General features: G+C 43.8%; 1 protein-coding gene across 1 annotated transcript; it reads left to right on the top strand.

The window, feature by feature from the left end:
- Positions 1–2,680: 2,680 nt before the first annotated feature.
- On the top strand, positions 2,681–16,579 carry HAL (histidine ammonia-lyase). The gene is made up of 20 exons (XM_072884565.1): positions 2,681–2,927; positions 3,383–3,443; positions 3,618–3,645; positions 3,949–4,023; positions 4,114–4,186; positions 4,271–4,337; positions 4,522–4,559; positions 4,638–4,763; positions 6,073–6,212; positions 7,616–7,663; positions 8,724–8,871; positions 8,956–9,051; positions 9,170–9,228; positions 10,050–10,130; positions 11,034–11,099; positions 11,197–11,362; positions 13,806–13,940; positions 15,022–15,130; positions 15,218–15,287; positions 16,357–16,579. The coding sequence occupies exons 1-20, from the start codon at positions 2,681–2,683 to the stop codon at positions 16,504–16,506; spliced, it is 1,983 nt and encodes a 660-aa protein (XP_072740666.1). The 3' UTR covers positions 16,507–16,579.
- Positions 16,580–20,065: the final 3,486 nt, after the last annotated feature.

Genomic DNA, 20,065 nt, shown 5'->3' with positions numbered 1-20,065 from the left:
TTGATCTATGCAAAAAGTTTTGAAACAATAGTTTTGTTTTATTTACTGTTCTTTGCTGTGGGAGAAGTTTTTATTATGGACTATGAAGACCTGAATGGATCACAGCGTTCTAGTGTTAGAGCAGAATTGCCGTCTAGCCCTATTTGTCATGGCTTTGTTCCGTTAGTCGATTCTTCACGTTAATCACAAGATGATGGTTTTACTTAGTTATTCCTGTTGGATCCTATGCTGTGCACTAGTAGTTGTGAGAAATACTTCCTTGTTTTCTTTTTTTTTAGCAAACCTGGGATTTTTACCTGATTTCAGATTTAATATCTTGCTATGCTTTTAGTAACTTATTTAAATTATTTCAACCCACTATATATTTTCAAAACTTCTAATTATTGCAGGGGGGACTAAAGCCCAAGTTTTTTTTTTTCCCCTCATTTGAATTTTTTAGTAGTTCCATTTTTTAACCAGTTCTGGGCACTACCTCTTACACTAATATAACAACTTTGAAATAAGGTAAAAAGCAATCAGAGGGCTGTGTTACCTGTAATTGCTGCAGCACTTCAGTCCCAGTTGATGGTTTAGGTGAAACTGTTGTGAATGTTGCCATCTATGGGTGGTGTTTTGAAGTCAGTTTGAGAACTGCTTTTCCTGGAAGTGATCAGCTAGCATAAATTAAATCTGTTGACATAGAGGTAACCCAGTATGGAGGAGTAAGAAAGTAAAAAAAAAAAAGAAAAAAAAAAAGTGCTAGTTTAGAGGAGGAAGATACCAAATACAGGTCATAGCAAAAGGTTTGGATTTAATAATAGCACATAGAGTGGGACTGGAGAGTCAGCCAATCAATTTATTTCTAATCTGAGTTTTGATCAGTGTAAGCTTTCAAGTGGACTAAGTTACGTACTTTACCAGGAGATTCATCTTTTCATGCCAGCAGCTCTAATATAAATGAAGGCTTGAACATACCCTGGTGGATTTTATTGACTCAAGGCACCCCAAGTACTTCAGTTCAACTTTAACCTACATCTGTCTAAGTTCAAATAAAAATGATAGAAAAATTAATTTCTAGGTGACTGAGGCCCAAAAAATCAGTTTAAATTCTTTCTATGAATGTTGTGCCACTCAGCTTTTAATAAACACAATAAAATACTGGCTTTTTTGGAACCAAAATAGTGTAATTTCCTTGTGTGTAAAGAACTTAACAGGGTTTCTTGTGTTAAGGACCTAATGAGCCATTCATTCTCTTCTTGCTGCTCCTCTGAATGGGTGATAACTTCTGCTGGAAAACTCAACAGAATTTTTCTATATTTCGGATTAGAAATTCAAGCAGTTCCTTTCATTCGCTCCCAAAATCTAGTTAGGCTTCAGCTCCAGCATCACACGAATGAACAGGGACTCTCTCGGGCAGGAGGAGGGGGTATCTGGTGTTAACAGGTTCTGGTTCAAGCTATCAGATTGCAATGAAAACTCGTGTTCTTTGTTTTAGACATGTTCCACGTTACTAGTTTTGGGGTAACGGTTTGTCATAAAAACCCAGATATCATATACAGTGATTTGGCAGTTGGAGTTCATGCTGCCAGCTAATCCTGATTTCCGGCTGTCAGAGCTAAGGAAAAAAAACAGTGGCAGGCAAGGCTTTCGCTGGTGGTGTCCTGCTCTGCTGGGACAATGTCTCCCACAGACTTCCACCGATGGGTCTCAAGTTGAAATTGCCTACAACAATTCATCCCAGGTAAGTGCACTTTATGGTAGTCCCTTTGTCTGAGAACAGTATTGTGGGTAGCATGGACTAGGAGTCTTGTTATTGTTTTGTTTTTAAAAACAAAGGTATTTTCAGCTTCTGTGTTGATGCGGTCATTGCTAAACTTTATTTTGGCACCATCTTAACAGGTATTTCTCCACATCTTTTCCGCTTTGCAGCTGCCTGCAAAAGAGGCGTGGTATAGCAGCACCAGTCTTGGTAGTGGCAGGTGTGGCCTAACATTTATGCTACCTGTTCTAGCAACATCTTCCAGAGCGTAAGTGAAAGGGTAATGGAGGGAAACTCATTAATCTTCTCCTCCCCTATGATGCAAAATTATGTTCTCTAACTTCAGCTTGGACTGAGCAAAGCAGGCTTGCTTCCTACACTGCCTGCTCTCATCGTGCTCTGGGTAGAGATGTACGGGTATAATCCAGCCTCCTTTCAATCCTAGCAGCCTTGACCAACCCTTAATGTGGTGACTATCTTCCAGCCCTGTCCCTCATGGAGGTTTTCATTAGTGTGATCTACTGCCAGGTGGCAATTCCGTTAACTTTTGTTAAACCCTTAAGTTTTTAGAACAGTTGCATTCCAGCTTATTCTGATTTATTTATCTATTCTTGCTACATAAACTCCAGCTCCTAGGTTTTGATTTCCATATCCCTGATGTCATCTTTGAAAAAAAAAAAAAAAATCCTGTAGTAATGGGGGGGGTTGCCTTTCCATGAAAAGGGTGTGCTCCCTGGGTTTGATTTGATTGGATGAAGTCAGCTGGATACGTTGATCTTGCTTATTTACAAAGGTGGGGATTTTGGAAGTGGATTTTTGCCTCTACCCCATTGCAACACTGGACTCCAGCTAGACACTGCTCTTCAGGCTGTCACATGGTAAATGTAAGGCTGCTGCACGCTGCAGCCCTTCTCAGTCAAGGGACAATTTTGGAGAGAAAGCATGCCGAGATACACGGTGCATGTCCGAGGAGAATGGCTGGCAGTGCCGTGCCTAAACTGCACGAACACAGTTGGGTGGCTGGGAAAGGAAGCTGTGAGACGGTACATGAAAAACAAACCTGACAACGGGGGATTTGCCTCGGTGGAAGAAGTAAAATTTTACATTCGAAGGTGCAAGGGACTTGGCTTGCTGGATCTTGATGATACAGTGGAGGATGCTCTAGAGGACAATGAATTTGTTGAAGTTGGTAAGCAAAACCTTAAGCAATGCATTGCGGAGTGACCGCATTGGCATCTGAGTCAGCAAACCGTCGTTTAGTTTATCTAAAATTGCATCTGAGGTAGTGCCTATGGTTTTTATGGAAAAATACCAAAATGCACCCTTAGTTTTTAAGTATAGACCTATATAAGGTATAGAAGCTACAGGATTCTATATACATCATTTGTATATGATATCACATATGCTATATGATTGTATGGGATATGGAGCATGTGTCCAAGGTTTGGGCGGCTCTTTTGCCTTTAGAGTACCTTAAATAAACTATGTAGTCCCTTGTTATTTTCCTAGAAGCACACAAATATATTTGGGGCTGATAACTGCAAATTAGAATTCTTACTGGGATGTATTGCAATGAATAAAAAATTCATTTATACGTAGAATACAATTTAATCCTGTTCATGCTTATGTGCATATTTCTTCTAGTTATAGAAGGAGATATAATGTCTCCAGATTTCATACCATCTCAGCCAGAAGGAGTTCATTTGTATCCTTTTTTGAGCACTTTGTGAACTTTTTTATAATTCCAGCTTTATAATTTCCTAGATTTCCTTGTTCTTTTAGCATTCCTTCATTGTTAATACACATTGCCAGGTGTAATCGAATGGTCACTACCTGTGAAATGCTGTCTGCCCTTTATTTTCCTTTACAGAACTTTCAGATACAGCAAATACCGAGAACCAGAACAGGTAGGAATCGCTAATGATTTTACAACTCAGTAACAAATCCTGCTATTCACCAGAATGTGCTGGGAGTTCAGCCACTGCAGCATTCACGAGAGCAGGGGCTGTTAGTTTCGCTGGGTCTAGGAATCTAAATTATAATGTGCTTATTATGTTTTTGTTAGAGAGTTCCTGTCTTGGGAATGAGTGTGAGTGAGCTTCCTGTCATTGCTGAGTTTTGACTGTTTTTTTATTATTATTATTATTCTGATTATTAAGGAACTTTATAAGTATACGTATCCCAAACTAAAAGGTGGTTCTTTGGTGTAGTATATTTCTTTAGATGGCAACAGCTTAACAACGAAGGACTTGGTCAATTTAGGAAAGGGGCTCTACAAGATAAAGGTAAGGATCCTGAACAAATGCGTCTAAAAATTATGTGTTTATCTTCCTACAATTAAATAATGATAAACTTATATTTAAACTATGTTGTAGCTCACACCTGAAGCTGAAGCTAAAGTCAAACAATCACGAGAAGTGATTGAAAGGATTGTAAAGGAACAGACAGGTAAGTATTTTTACCTCTAACCATTAATCGTTTAGAAACCTTTATTGGGTTCCCTCCTTAACCAGCAGTGTACGCTTCTTGCAGTTGTTTATGGAATCACCACGGGGTTTGGGAAGTTTGCCAGGACTGTCATCCCAAACAGTAAGCTGAGGTAAGTTGTGTGCGCTGCCTTCTCCGTTGTTTCTTTTCAGGAAAGGAAGAAGAAGGAGCAGTTCAACCCTGTACATTAACACTGTGGTTAGATGAGAGGGCTGCTTCAGTATTTCCCTTTGCTTTGTGCAAAATAAAACCTGACAAGACTTATTTGGGTTTTTACATATACTTTTTTTCCATAGGGAGCTTCAAGTGAACTTGGTTCGTTCGCATTCTGCAGGTAATGAGAAATCGCTTGGTGTTTTCCCTTTTCTGGCTGTTGGTAGTGGGTTAGTAACCGAGAGGGTTACTGTTTCAGGTGTGGGGAAACCTCTGAGCCCAGAGAGATCTCGCATGCTGTTGGCGCTGAGGATCAATGTCCTAGCAAAAGGATACAGTGGAATATCCCTAGAAACGCTCCAGCAAGTTATTGAAGCATTTAATGGTAAAAAGATGTTTAAAGAAAATCCCCCTTTCCCCTTTTTTTTTTAACTATTTCGGTGAAGGGTGTAGCTCAATGGATTGAGCTATGGATGTTGGTCTTTTGACTTGGTAGTTGTGAGAGATCAGGACCAAAGCTTGGCTGTGACTGGTCCTGTAGATCATGGCTAGAGGCTGGTCCTCGGTTGAAGAACATGGGGTGTGAGCAAAAGTGACAGGAAAGGCTGAGAGAAAGGGATGCAACAGGTAGAAGTTTGGGAAATGATCCTCTGAGAGGTCAAATAATTAGTTCAAGACTAAGCTTGACTGAGAGCATGACTCTCACTCTGGGCGAGCTCTTCTACAAAGGCTCAAGTCTCTAACTTTTGTCCTGTTGCATGTGCCACCATCTTTTGGGATGTCAGGATTTTTGGGTGGGGCTGTTACCACGTAGAGAACTGCACGTGTTGGTGTTTGTCAAGCAGACCCGCTTGAGCAGCGCCTGTTTTTGTGAGTAGACCCCCTGAGACCTACACAAGCGTTCATGAGCGAGGGCTACAAGGCAGCCACGCAGAAGCACATGGCTGGTCAGCAGCTCACCTGGCCACAGCTGTCAAAGCAGTTAAAGCTGGGTGGCCTCACTGGACGCTGCAACAGGGAAACCAAAGGGGTGTCTGTGCTGTTGGTTAGCTGATGTCCATTACTGGTCCCGCTGGTGAGGCACGCCAGCGTGGCTGTGATGAGCAAAGAGCACCTTCTCTCTCTGTGCAGCGCTGCCCTCTCTTGCACCCTCCTCCTCCTCCTTCCACAGCGGGTGAAGGAGCTGCAATTTGGTGTTCAACTCTGCAAAAGAAAAGAAACAGACTGGTCCCTTCCCTGCTTTTTCTGCAGTTCCCTGGGCTCTGTTTCTTCGTTTCCACACATTCAGTGCTCAGAGGGCTGGGGTGGGGGGAAGACGGCTCAAAGATGGTTTGTAGGAGTTACCCAATGTTTAGTGGAGTGAGAAATGAAGAGGTAGCTTTCTGGTCACCCTGCAATGGAGAGCAGAGAGGAGTGATGTTCTACCTGTCTGGCTGTGTGGCTGTAGATGCAATCACCCTGGGCTGTGGTCCCCCCACTCCAAAACTAAAGGCAAAAGGGAATTCATTTCTCTATAAACTGCAGCTAGCCTGCGAGCAGGGGCAAATCCCCGTCTGCAACAAGAGTAGTCCTGTTGGTGCCATTGACTGTGATTGCAGGATGCTACTGTGACCACACTCATGTGCTGGCTTCTGTTTTCCAAGGAGTGTATTGAGGGGAAGCTCTAACAGGAGTCATTTTTGTTTTCTTTCTAGCGTCCTGCCTTCCTTATATCCCTGAGAAAGGGACAGTTGGAGCCAGTGGAGACTTGGCCCCCCTCTCTCATCTTGCTCTGGGATTAATTGGAGAGGGAAAGATGTGGTCCCCAAAGAGTGGCTGGGCTGATGCTAAATATGTAAGACTCGTGCAGCTGATTGATTGCTTTTTTTCTGCTTGCTGGCTCATTTGCCAAACTGCATGTAGCTTTGAGAGAAAGAGAGCTTTTGCTCACATTAATAACAGGTAAAAATGTTTGGATTTTTTGTACCAGTTTGAACTGGGACTAGGTTGCCTTTAGCAACCCATCCTCTACCTTGAGGAAGGTGGATCCATGAGGACGGAATACCTGACCCACATGTCACTGGAGCAGATATGAATAGGCAGTATGTTATTAAGTGCTAAAGAATTGTTCCTACATCTTCAGCTCCATAAACATCAACACTGTTCCAACAAACCCAAGATCATCTCTCAAATTCAAAAACTTCAAATACTGAGAGTAACTGGAGATTTATTGGCGGCAGGAACTTATCAGTAAAATTTCTACTGATTTTATAATGTCTTTAAGTGAATACACAGGTTTGGACATTTCATTTTTGATAGATTAATTAGGGTTACAGGGAACCTTTCTAGCATCCTCCTTTACAAGATGGAAGCCTTACAATGGAATTAATTTTTAATTAATTGTTATTCTGTCACTGATACATCAGCAGATTGATCTTCTGTTGAATATCTCCAAGTCTGGCCTCTCCAGAGTCTTTCATGGTGGTTTGTTCTGCTACACCAATCACTCCTATCCATGAATATTTGAACACCAGATTTATTAATGGATTGATAGCTGTACCATCACTGTAGGCTGGAGAAGTACTGAGAACTACACAAGGAGAGGAGTAGGGAAGAAGCAGGCCAGTGTGTCGTGGGCCTTCGAGACCAGAAGTTACAGTTGTACACCTCTGAGATGTGTTACCTCTGCAGTTGGAAAGGTTGAGAGGACTCTAATCAGAATCAAGGTTATACCTTTCCTCCATTTCCCACAAGAGCGATTGTCCTATGGAATAGACATCTACAGAATAAATTAAGTAGGACTCTTCCAGTCATTGGAGATTTTCTGTAGAAAGGGTTAGGGAATCATTTATGAAGGAATAGTTCATGCCAAGCCAAACCTGCTGTGAGGCAGGGCATAGGCAGAACTACCTTCCCAAGATGTTTCCAGCCTTCTCTCCTATTACGCTCTCCTATCAGCTAATATATAGTAGATGTTAATGGGCTGTGACAGTATCTCACTTCGGTGCTCCTACTACCTTCTTTTACTGGCACTGGGAAATGAGGTGCTAGTTTGGAAGCCCCAAAACACTGTCCTTTATTTAGCCCAGCAGAAAAAAATATTTTAAATGTTTGTGATATAAAGCTCTTTTTCTCCCTTCACTTAAGGAATTTGTTAATATTTTTATTTATGGAAACATTTAATATTTAAAAGTTTTGGTGGTTGAATTACCAAACAACATTTTTCATTAATTACCTTGTCATTAAACTCCTTCACAGGTCCTGGAAGCCCATGGTCTGAGACCAATTACCTTGAAACCAAAAGAGGTAATAAAGTATAATGATGCCAGCTGATGAAAAACAAGCATAGTCAATCACTAGTTGCTTTATACTTAACAATTTAAGCCTGAAGTGAATTAAAAGTAATTTTAAATCAAGCTCCAGAATAATATTAATGAAGTATTATCAGGAGTGGGATTCACCTCTCCTAGGGCCACCCTACTTGACTTGAAATGTCAGACCCAAGCTTGATGTTTAAATTGGCTCTGTGGTCAGTGGAAGAGATGGGCATCTTCAGAAAACACTTTACATCATCATGAAACAGCTGTCTAAGAAGCCATCTCAAGGTACCTATCTGCCCTTTGACCATAACAGGAACTCAGATGAGTGACTTGAACCAGGTATCTGACTTCTAGATCATTAAAGCTAGGTGAGATGAATCTAACTCCAAATATTAAAGTTTACATGGGAACACAACAGATTTGAGGGCTGTGGAGCTCTCCGATAAGGGGCCTCAGTAGCTGTAAAACAGCACCAGGAGCAAGAAGCCAAATCCAGTGTCTCCTAAAGGCAAATGGAAGGCTCCCATGGGCCTCATGTTTGTTTAGAACAAGCATGAAGCTAGTTTTAACTGAACTCGACAAATCTTTTAAAGCAGGTATAACTTCTAATGCTGTTTTAATTCTCCACTTCCTTATTATGATTGGTTTTCACATCCCCCATGCTCATAACTTCTTTGGTTTAACTAATAACTTAAGAAGAAACTAATAAAAATAGTATTCCACTTCCAAAGAACTGGAAAAGAATACATATTTCCTGTACTTTTCTTGCTTAAGCTTGAAATAACATGAAACAAACCTCTTGCTTGGAACTACTGGAGCTCCAAGGGTGTCTATAATGACTTCGTAGGGTCATGACCATTGATGATTTATGTAGCAAAGATGCCCAGTCAAGCTGTGCATTTTATGATTTCAGGACAATCCAGGAAGCTGAGCAAAGGTCTTTAACTCATTTATATGAGAAGGACAATTATCGCAGAGATGGGGGACTATCACAGCGTGTGGAATAGCTGCAATGAATTTGCTTAACATCTGCTCTCTCTTTGAAGGGTCTGGCTCTCATCAATGGGACACAAATGATCACCTCGCTGGGATGTGAAGCAGTTGAAAGAGCTGGTGCTATCGCTAGACAAGCTGACATAATCGCTGCCCTTACACTTGAAGTCTTGAAGGGTACAACAAGGGCCTTTGACACTGGTGGGTACTGGGCCTTTCCTGTCTGTTTGCTTAACAGCCATTGACAAGAGAAGCAAAACCTAACAGTCTAACTTGTTTTACTAGATATCCACGCAGTGCGCCCACATCGAGGGCAGGCTGAAGTGGCATTTCGATTCAGGTCCCTTCTAGATTCTGACCATCATCCATCAGAAATAGCAGGTGAACATTCTTAACCTTCACCCTTTCAGGTTACACAGGTCCGGCTGGGTCTTTCAGCAGTAGCCCATATGCTTTTGCGTGAGGAATATTTGTTTTTTTCCTCTCTTGTTCCTTCTAGAGAGCCATAGATTCTGTGACCGAGTTCAGGACGCGTACACGATGCGCTGCTGCCCTCAGGTAAAAACTGACTTTTATTTCCTTTCACAGCACTAGATAAATGATGATGAAGTTCCCCCATCAGAAATACTGTCAACTATGCGCTGTCTGACTCCAGTAGAGGAAGCGGTTTTATTTTGCTTCTCCCTCACTTCAAAGTCAGTATTAATGGAGACATGTAATTCATTCACCCCATGCACGCACCCATCAGGCAGCATCTAACAAAGCTGTGTTCAGATGTGAAAGAAGCCAAGTGTTGGAAGCAGGGGGAAGGTGCTGGTTTCTACTCTTGCAGGCTTTGTAGGGCATTTATTCTGCATTTGATGCTAAGACCATAAAGGTGTTTCCAGAAGTAGACAGAGTGATAGGTTGTTCATCTACCTGTAGTATCTCTAACATACTGGAAGAACTCGACCCCGTGAGTTTTAACATGAGCAAAGCTATTAAATCAGTGGAATTAATGAAAGTTAATTAATGAGAGCTTTTGTTTTCTGTGGGGGCTTTGTAAAGTTACTTCTCTCCTAATAACACTTCTGCTGCCACTGAATAAGTATCTTATCTTCAATTTAGGATAAACCAACCCAAGCAAGTAAAGAATGACATATTTGGATTACCCTTTTAGCAATACTGTCATAATAATAGTAAATACAGTCTTTCGGGTGTCTAGGATAGGCAGTGTCCCATGGTGATGCTCCTGATTTTAAGAGCAAATACAAGACGATCTTCATGTGTGGATGTAGAGACTGGGATGATGGGAAAGAGGGTGCCTGCAGTTCAGTCAGCATCCAGAAGATGAACTAAGCGTAGATACTAAGTTCAGGTGCTCGTGTCTTTTGTTCTAGGTCCATGGAGTTGTAAACGATACAATTGCTTTTGTGAAGGACATCATGACGACTGAAATCAATAGTGCCACGGACAACCCTGTATCTTTTTGATTACTTTATTTCTATGTAAAATTTTGCTGGGCCTTTTTTATCCTTTTCTTCTATATAATTATTTCCATAGGAGGTAAAAAAGTCATAACTGGCTTCAGTCAATAGCAGCCATTGGTTGCAACAGCAACCTCCCTTCCTTTCTCCATGTCTGCATCAGTGCATGCAAGTGTGTGTCTGGGCAAGGAAACCAAGTGTGCATGCAATTTAGCGCACGTTAAACGTTTCCTAGATGAGATTCTATACGCTTATATTGAATATGTAGACAGATGGGACTTGGGAACCAAATGGACATAGACGGATGGTGATTTGTCGTATGAGACATCTGTTGGTGCAGCATGAGTGAAATCTGCACTATAGAGTGACTATTTTTATATATATCTGTGTGTGTGTGTATATATATATATATCAGACAAAATGTATGTGGCTGGTAAGCCTCATTGTGGCTCAGCCCGGTAAACTCTGTGCACAGTTCTTGCATCGGTGCTGGGCAAGGCTGGATTCCCCTCAGCAGTATAATGATGCTACATGTAACATCACATTCACAGCTGATAAGAATTAGCGCTTGTAACCTGTCTAAAAGTGTATCTGCCATGGAGAGAATCTACCAAGGAACTGAGAAACTATGCTAGGATCCAAATTCACATGTTTCTTTGCACCCCTCCCCACCCCTGATCAAAGACCTCATTTTATGTAGTCTATTTGAAAAAATAGAAGAACTGAGATTGGGTCTTCATTTTCTGAAAAGTGAACATGCAGAGTGAATATGAAGTGCTTGCAAATAAAAGCCTATTAGCACAAACATTCCTTCAGTTAAGATATTCTGATTACTGACAGATATCTGTCACGTAAACTGTTTTTCACTCACGTTTGTGCCTTAACTTCTCCTTAAAGATGGTGTTTGCTGAAAGAGCAGAGACCATTTCTGGAGGAAATTTTCATGGTGAATATCCTGCAAAGGTAATTAAGCATTAGGAGAAAGAAAGAAAAAAAAAACATTTTCGTTTCTGTTTTTGTTTGTTTCTGTCATCTGGTTTAATGAGATCTTCTTTTGCAGGCTCTAGACTATTTGGCAATTGGTGTGCATGAACTCGCTGCAATTAGTGAAAGAAGAATTGAGAGGCTCTGCAACCCCTCGCTCAGTGAACTGCCTGCGTTTTTAGTCACTGAAGGAGGTCTGAACTCTGGCTTCATGATTGCACACTGCACAGCAGCTGCCCTGGGTGAGCGCTTGAGCAATATCATCAAGAGAGCAAGCTAGAAAGACCAATTTATATCAAGGCAGTTGTAATTTGATAGTAGATACAAAGGGATCCCGCTTCTCTTTTCCATCTCTTCTCCTTGTGCTTTGTGCTGTCTGGGTGCAAAGTTTGAGCGTTGAGTGCAGCTGCGATTATTTCAGCTCGGGATTCTTGATTCTGCACTGATCCATGGGCATGTCTAGCACTCTGAGCATGCAAACCCTTAGGTGGGCTTTGGTGGGAATGCTCACCTGCTTGCATCTTTATGGGATTGGCAGGGAGTGCTCTGATTTACAGTCGCCAACACAAGAGCTCCGGTTGAAATCAGTGACAGCTCTGTACCCAGGAGCCTGCACATCAGCTCAGATAGGGCTGTAATTAACAGCAAACACTGCAGGCAACAAACATACATCTGTCTGAGCCACTCTGCTGAACCTAGAACCTCTGCTTGAATAGTTACGGTCTGTAAGCAGGGGATACTATTCCTCACTTCTTGCCAGCACGGGGACACCACTTGTCTCAAAGCTGGGCCTGATACCCTTAGAACTCGGTGTCTCCATTTGATGGCCAGGTCTGTACATCAATATCAGACTCGAGTCCTCAGGAGATTGGAGTTCCCAGGGCTGGTTATTGGAGGAGCACACTAAAAATAAGCATTAGTACATTTTTCCTCCTGTACTGATGACTAAGGCAACCAGAAGCCTGCTGGCCGCTGGGATATTACAGTTCATAGGTTCAGGAAAGCACGAGCCAACAGAAAGATAAACATGCTATGAGTAGAGGGTAAATTATAAGAGATGCAAACAGACAAAGGAACAGAGGATGTCAGATAAATGTGTAGATAAACATCCTGCAGAAAAAAGAAGTCAACAAACTAAATCAATGTAATAAAGAAACCCTGCCCAGAGGCTGTTTTGGGAAGTGGGGCTGGAAAAGGAGCTGAAGTGCTCTTCCCCTTGTTCGAAGGCTGGAAACTTTTCCTTTTGGCTGGGCAGGGTTTAGGATGGCTCCGGGCCTCAGCTGTTGCTTGGCTTCAGGTTTCGCAGCTCACTTCTGCAACCCGGAGCGAGAGATTCTGGGGTGTTCGTGGTCTCTGCTGTGGGGAATGAAAATGACAGCCCTGCCTCCTAACTCATTGCTGCACTGACACCAGGAGTCCATGGGTTAAAACCATCTTTCCCTAGTCAAAATAGCCAGGAATTTATCTAAAAGTGAAGTTTGAGCTCTTTTCCTCTCTTTTTTTTTTTTTAAACAAGTCATGACTAATATTTTTCAAGTCACTCTGACAGTTTCTAAGGTGTTTGTGTACCAGCGAATGTTGTTCACTCCCAGGGTTAATAGATAAAGCTGCAAAAAATTTGCAGATGTTTTGCAACACCGCTGGATGTGTCTCCCCCTGCCTCTCTGGGAGCCCTGTGCCTGCCGGAGCAAACTGTGTGCAGTTGCCACATGCAGCACATGGGACCTGCTGTTTCCTGCCTGACCGTGCCAGCTGGGCTCTGGCCCTGGACTGTGTCACTCCAGCCTATTTGCAATTGGTGTCACCACCTCTCTGTTGCTCTTGTTGCTTTTCTGAAGCCCCTAATTTGGCGAGGGCATTACACAGCGTCCTGCTGGGCTTCAGAAAGAAAAGGTCTGCGTGCAGCCAGAGCACTGTGAATGCAGACTTCGTTTCTTCTCTTCTAAAGAGCAGTTCTCAACCTCAAATTGTCGTCGGATGGTGCCTACAGCCCTTCCTGCAGCCAAATTCCCCTCGCTCTTCGGTGCAGCTTGAGAGACTTACTCCAGGTCTCACACCCAGCTTTCAAAGCCAGAGTTCTCCCACCCTCAGGGGTGTGCGTGGCCGGAGGAGGGATATGGGCAGCCTCGTAGCGAGGTGAGGAGGGTGGGAGAGGATTTGTATCGCGCTCCCACATCTTCCTGGAGCAAGTTCTGCAAGTGCCTCAGCTCCGATGAGAAGAGACCAGATGCTGATCTCTAGCTTTCCTCTTGAAACCAGGGGAGGGGCAGTATCTGTGACCGAAAATAGAGGGAACCAATGCTGTTTACAAAGAGTTGCCTTGGAGTAACGGGCAAGACCAGGCTTGTATTTCAGTTAGGCTGTCTGCTCTTTTTCTTCAGTTTTCACCAGGCCTTAAAGCCAGAGCAACCCAACCCCACAGAAAGGGGAGGAGTGAGCAGACTTTCTATATTGGGTGAATATTTGCATCTAAAGACTGATATTGGTTACTGTTTTCAGAGGCAATGGTAGTTTTCAAGGTGTTTATTACAAATTACTCGGTCCAGGTAAAACATTGATGCGTTCTTGAAAGAGGAGCAATAGTTGGACCTGAGGCGGTGGACAGGCTCCTTGCCCCAGGTTGGCCGTTGCTTCTGCTGTCTCGTGCCCATTCTGTCCTATATTCAGTGCACTGGATTTTTGCAGTTTCTGAGAACAAAGCCTTGTGCCACCCCTCTTCTGTGGATTCTCTCTCAACCAGTGCTGCTACGGAGGATCATGTGTCCATGGGAGGATGGGCTGCAAGAAAAGCTTTAAGAGTTATTGAACATGTGGAACAAGGTAAAATTAAAATGCTGATTTCCAGACAGACCTTATGTATGTAACCAAATTAAGATATTAGTGCCATTCTTTTAGATATTTTTTAAGAAAAACGAGTTAATGCATCTGAAAGAACTATCTAAAAATACTGTATTAAGTACATATTTTACAAGCATTTGGATCTTTCTAAACAGAAACGAGGTACATCGAGCACTAAGTGTTTCTTGTGAAACAAAACTGCTTACTGCAAGACACTCAGCAAAACTTTCCTCTCTTGCTTACAAGGACAGATTACTCTCTTGCTTTTTACTTATTTATTTGTCAGATGTGTTTAGAGACAGATGTCAGCTGTCAGTGGAAGAGCAGAGTAATACACAGCACACAAACACTGAACTCACTTGCTCACTTAAGTTGATACATTTGAGTGCTCTGAAGATTTAGTTTTACAGAAATACACTTTTCGTGTGCAGAGAAATGAGTTTGAGAAACCGCGTGTTTCAACGACGTGTTGAGAAACAGTGTGTCCTAGATCCAGTTGGTTCTCCCAGTTCCTTGGGTGGATTGGCTTGTGAAAATGAGGAACTAATGCCAATAATGATCAGGTGTGAGGTGGGCAGATACGGTGCAAACTTCTCCAGACAGAAGACTGTCTTCCAAAGCTCTGTAATTTTAGTGGTGCTTTCACGTGGGCTCTTGCAAGCTTTGTAGGCAGAACTTTCTTTTATATAGTTCAGGTCCCTTTCTTCTTCTCAGTCCTCAAGAAGTTTTCTGATTTATGATGCCCATTACTTTGGGTATTCAAGATGCCCTGGAAGAGATTTTTATGGGTTTAAGACTGATAACTAGGAGTTCTTGGCACGCTGAGAAGTCTGCACGGTAGACTACCAAAAATCTGCTTGCTAAAATGCTGGGTACTACCCCCAGCACCATCCATAAAATAATCCTCCTGCTGGGCTGCCTTTCTGGGGTGTGTGGATCCACTGGTCACTCCACGTTACCTAAAACCACATCACGTTAGCCAGAAGAAACACCAAGGAGAGCTTGATACGGGAAACCTCACCTTGAGCTGCCGAAAATCCCTTTCACTCTTTTGATTTCCTAGTTCTGGCTATTGAGCTGCTCGCGGCCTGCCAGGGCATTGAATTCCTACGCCCTCTGAGAACGACAACCCCATTGGAGAAGGTCTATGACCTTGTGCGCTCCGTTGTGAGGTAAGATCAGATAAACGCCTCCCCCGGAGGTTACCCGTGCGGTGGTGGTTAATGTCTGGCCAATGTTCACGATGTGTCTCGTTACAGGCCTTGGATGAAGGATCGCTTCATGGCCCCCGACATTGAAGCAGCTCACAGGCTGCTCGTGGAGCAGAAGGCGAGTGTTGACTTTCGGCACGTGCCATAGGACCGTCCCGAGGAGCACGCTGCAGCTCTGCTCTGGAAATACCCTCCATGCCTTCATGGGTTGGCCTCGCTAAAAGCACTCCTCTGCCTGGGGCAAACCCACCAGATTTTCTGAGATTTGGTTTTCCTTAGTTTTAAATGGGATAGATTTAGAAATCAATTCCTAAAGTTGCCCTGCGTGATAAATAGCTTACGTTATTAATTCTGGCAGGGGTTTCACAGACATAGGTCCAGCTTTGAATCATTTGAGGGCAGGGTCCTATACCCCTGCAGATCTCCAGATAAATCAGTGGTGTCTCCAGACGGTGTTCCTCGTTCCTGGGGAGTGTGTGCTCCCCAGCCTTGAGGCCCTTGGGCATGGTGACCACTGGAAGCAATAAGGGGACGTGGATGAGGGAATAGCAATGGCAAAATGTGTTAACCTGGGCCAAGATTTGTACAGCTATGTGATCCATCTATTTTATTTGTTTGTAAAAGATAAGAAACAGAAGAATCATGAAAAGTAGGCAAATGGGAGAAGAAAATCCCAGTCCACCTTCTGTAAGGCTGTTTGCCCTGCAGTCCTTACAGGAGGACAGACAAAGGAGACTAGAACACTTTTCTTTTCTGCCTTAAATCCCAGCTGCTGTCCCTTCCCTTTTTCTTTGACCATGCCAGCTGCCACTTTGCTCCCCCGGCCCCTTCGTGACCAAGTGATTTTGTAGCAAGTGGCAGCGATCCTCTCCCAGCTGTTCCACACAGAGCATTAACCTGGTAACAAGACAAGACGCAACGTTTTCACCTTGAATCTTTTCACCTTGTCCCCCCAGAGCTGTATCTTTTCCCATCCCCTGTCAACTCCATCCGCATGCTCTTCCCTGAAGCTCACTCTGGCTGCCTCTCTGGTTCTGCTGATCGCGTACAGCTTATCTGTGTAGGTCTGTAATTCTCACCTCCATCCCAGTAACTCTTCCACGGGGTTTCCTGAACTTGTGTGTTGATGTCTGACCTGACCTTTTGTTTTGCTTCTGACTCAGCTGTTTTATTTTCTCGTTTTGCAGGTGTGGGAAGTGGCTAAACCTTACATTGAAAAGTACAGGAGGGAACACATCCCTGAATCGAGACCCATTTCACCAACGGCCTTCTCCCTGGGATTGCTGGAAATGAATACAGGTGTTGGTCATGACCATGGGCATCAGGATGAACTGTAAGAGTTGTGGTCCTCTGGTACGGAGCAGATCCTTTCCAGGACCTTGCCTAAGGGTGGCAGTTCTACTAGAAATCAATGCGGTTTCTCCGAGTGACCCAAAGGACCTGACTGTCTATCTCAGGAGCACCTACAGATAGTAGAGAAATGACTCACCAGTTTCCTCACGTGCGAAAGACAGCTTCGTCACGATAGTCTGCTTTTGGCTGAATTTCCCGAGCTTCCCAACACAAAACATTCAGAATCCTGCTGAAAACAGTGGATGTTTTATACAGGGCCTCCTGTATTTGTTTTGTCAGCTCTTCACTTGTTTTCTCTTCATCTGTGCCAATGATACTGAACAGCTTAGGTTTGATATTCTTACTTTTTTTTTTTCCTTTAGGTAACTAACTGCTGTGGTCCCCTTCATTCTGCTACAAGGAAAATTATCTTTACACTTAATTCTCCTCTCTTTTGCAGATCGTATGTGAGGCACAGATTCTTGTAATAACGAGAGCATTTTTAGAGCAGGTGCTTCACAAATCTGAAAATCTGTGTGCATAAAAATGTGCTATGGAGATCACTGCTCCAGAACAAATATATTGTATTCTGGTGATGGACTACACTTAATGCAGCTTTCTAAGAGCTATGGGCTTACACCTGCAATAAATAAACTGAGGCTTCTCATACAGCTGTAGCAATCTCTTTTCCTGTTATTGTGTGACAATGAAAATGTAAAGCAAAAGCTCAGTTTAGAAATAAGGAGGACAGGTGGAACAGGGGCCAGGGAAGGGGGAGGAGGAGGTGTAGGAGTGGTGGATGTGAACCAGTGTAAGATCTGCACTCCCAAGGCTTACCAGGCATCTGCCTGGCTGCTGAGGGCCCCGTCCCCACGGAGCGACTCGTGTTGTAGTGTGCTCCGTGTTACAACACTGACCTCTGGCACAGGCTTTATTTTGCAAGGGAAGGGTCAGGACTCAAACTTCACATCATGGTGCAGTGACAACATGTAAAGGCTGGTTAACAACCACCAGCAATTGCACTACTGGCCTGATACCCACAGCTGCAGGGGGTTCAGCATGGGCTGGAAATCTCCCCAGGCTATTGACTATGCTGCAAGGGGCAGCCAAAGTGCTGCTGTGGGGCTACCCTCGTGCATCTGAGACCTGCTGTGTTAGATGCGTGCTGAGGAGAAGGCTCATGCTTGTTGGCAAGCTGGCAGTGAGACATGTAACCTGGCCAGAAGACCTGGGAACTAGGGTACCTACTCATGGCCCGTGAGCTCCCAGGTCAGTTCCTTCCTTCTGTGCCTGATTTGCAGCATCTCCAGCCTCTGTCTCCCTCATGTGCCACCTAAGTCCCTCCCTTTCGGCTCAAGGCTCTCTGTAGCAGGCATATCTCAATCTCCCCCTGAAGCTGCTCCATTTTGTATAAAATCAGGCATTAATTAAAATAAAGTGTGAGAACGAACAGCCAGGCTTATATCTTGTAGGGTCAACTATTTTCCTTCAGACTCATGTTATGGCTAAACAATACGGTTCCTTCAGCAGAAAAGCTGGCACAAGTACCTACCTCCCGTGCTGTTACCTACATCCTGCTCCCAGCTGCTGCAGGAGCCAGGATGGTGAATGTCATCGCTGAAGTGAGCCATGTTAAAAAAAAAAAGCAAACAAAATCTTCCTATGTTTCAGTGTGGTGTGCCTTCCCTGGCAAGGACCATGTAGCTGGCCATCAGGAACCACTTAAGCCAGCTGTGCCACTGAATTATAACCACATCCTCTAACTGCAAACCTGCCACTAATTATAGCCCCGGGGCATACTCCCAAATGGCTACTGGATTCGGCTGAGCTGGTTGGGCAAGCATGTGGTTTGACATTCCCATCAGAGCTTATTCATGAGAGCAGAATCCCCTCACATCAGTAGTTTCAGCCCATGAATGCCTATTCCTGTCCAGCAGGAGAATATTTGAGGTTTTCCTTATGCATTCTTGGGCTCTCAAATGCCTTAGGCACCTCAGAGAGGAGGTGCGGGGCATTCCTTCCCACTCACCTCTGCTTTTGGCTGCCTGGGACCAAGGGACCACCAGCACACGCTGCAGCACGGTGGCCTCAGCTTCGCACCGCACCGCTAAGCCGAGAGGCACCGCGCTGGCCGCACACTGCATTCATACCCTGACAGCTTTCCCCAACGGCCTGCATAAACTTTATTTATGAGTGCTGTCTTGGGCAGAATGGACTGTGCGATCACATACTTCAGATGTTCTTCCAAGCTCTATAAAAACAAAGGTCCACACCCACATCTGGTGCAACATCTGCTTGCAGGAAAACACATCTAGTGGCAGGAATGCCATTAAATTGTTCTAGAAACTGATTTAGTTGGCTAGCCTGGCTCAAATAAAGCATGAACAAAGATACTCTATGGGGTGGCTTACCTATTTTGGATGTTAACAGATGTGCCCCAGGCTCAGGGAGATCAGGTGGTCAGAATAAAGCTCATACATGTTTGTGATGGCTTTCAAATACCTGTTAATCAGAATGAGACTGTTGTCCTTCCTCAGGGGTCTGGTTCACTAAAGCATGCTGCTCTGTACCATAGGTTGTATCACCTGCTTATATAAAAAATAATTATTTTTGATGCTAAGTTCTTCATGCTTATAAGGTGTAGTTTTATAACCTCACCTTCAGAAAGTTAAGCCCTTTTGTTTCTGCAGCCACCATCCATTTGAAAAGTGGAAGAAAAGCCTCAGCCAGCATGCATTCAGAGACCCTCCCTACCCCAGACTCTCTGCTTGAACACTGCAGCAGCTTCAACTCCAGAGCTGTATATGCATCCTTTTTTCTACATACCACGTCCTCAAATGATGGGTCAAACCCCAGAAAAAAATAGTAGCTGAGAGAGAGCTTTAAAAAACCCGGGATCTTAAGTTTTTAAATTGCTCCGAGTAGGAGTCATCATACTCAACTTGTTATCAGAAGCACAAACTTACATGAACAAACATGTCTCATGTTATTTCAGATTCAGCCTAGAAAAAATGAGATCAGGTCTTTTTGGAACATCTGTATGAGACTGCAGGTGCTCTTAAGTTTCAAGGTGACTGAAATTTTGAGAGGTTGGCCATACTCACCAGATCATAACCTCATCTCACTGGGCTAACTGCCGCTAGGGGTAAACTGTAAGGTTTCGGCATCACTAATTTCCAATAGGAGGCCTAATTCAATCCCTGGCCTACAGTGCACTCCAACTTTCAGCAGCCCAGTGAGTGGTGTACCTGATTGCATTTTCCTCGCCTCCTTTTTCTTGTGGCCCTTCAGCCCCAAAGGAGCTGCGAGATCCTCAGCAAGGGAAGATGTTACAGATCAGCTGATAAGCAGTACTTTGCTGGGCTCCCACTGAGTTTCAAGTCTGCAGACACCAGGAGACTTGGTGTTTCAGAGAGGTAAGATACTGTGCCTCCTACCACAACTGTGGTTCCTGCTATCTGCCAATTTTGAGACTGAGCAGGAGCTATGAACGGTTTCCTCGGGATGCTGTGGCCTCCCAGAACCGCCAAGCGCCATTCCAAATGTGCATGCCTGAGCCCCTGG

The sequence above is a fragment of the Ciconia boyciana genome, chromosome 1, assembly GCF_034638445.1.
Source record: "Ciconia boyciana chromosome 1, ASM3463844v1, whole genome shotgun sequence".
NCBI lineage: Eukaryota > Metazoa > Chordata > Aves > Ciconiiformes > Ciconiidae > Ciconia > Ciconia boyciana.
This window is presented reverse-complemented; position numbering and strand designations above follow the sequence as displayed.

Excerpts from the sequence above, each read along its gene's own strand:
- HAL (XM_072884565.1), top strand. The coding sequence starts at position 2,681 with ATGCCGAGATACACGGTGCATGTCCGAGGAGAATGGCTGGCAGTGCCG. Across the intron at positions 4,764-6,072 it reads AGTTATTGAAGCATTTAATG|CGTCCTGCCTTCCTTATATC; the intron begins GTAAAAAGATGT and ends TTTTCTTTCTAG. Across the intron at positions 15,288-16,356 it reads GGCTGCTCGTGGAGCAGAAG|GTGTGGGAAGTGGCTAAACC; the intron begins GCGAGTGTTGAC and ends CTCGTTTTGCAG.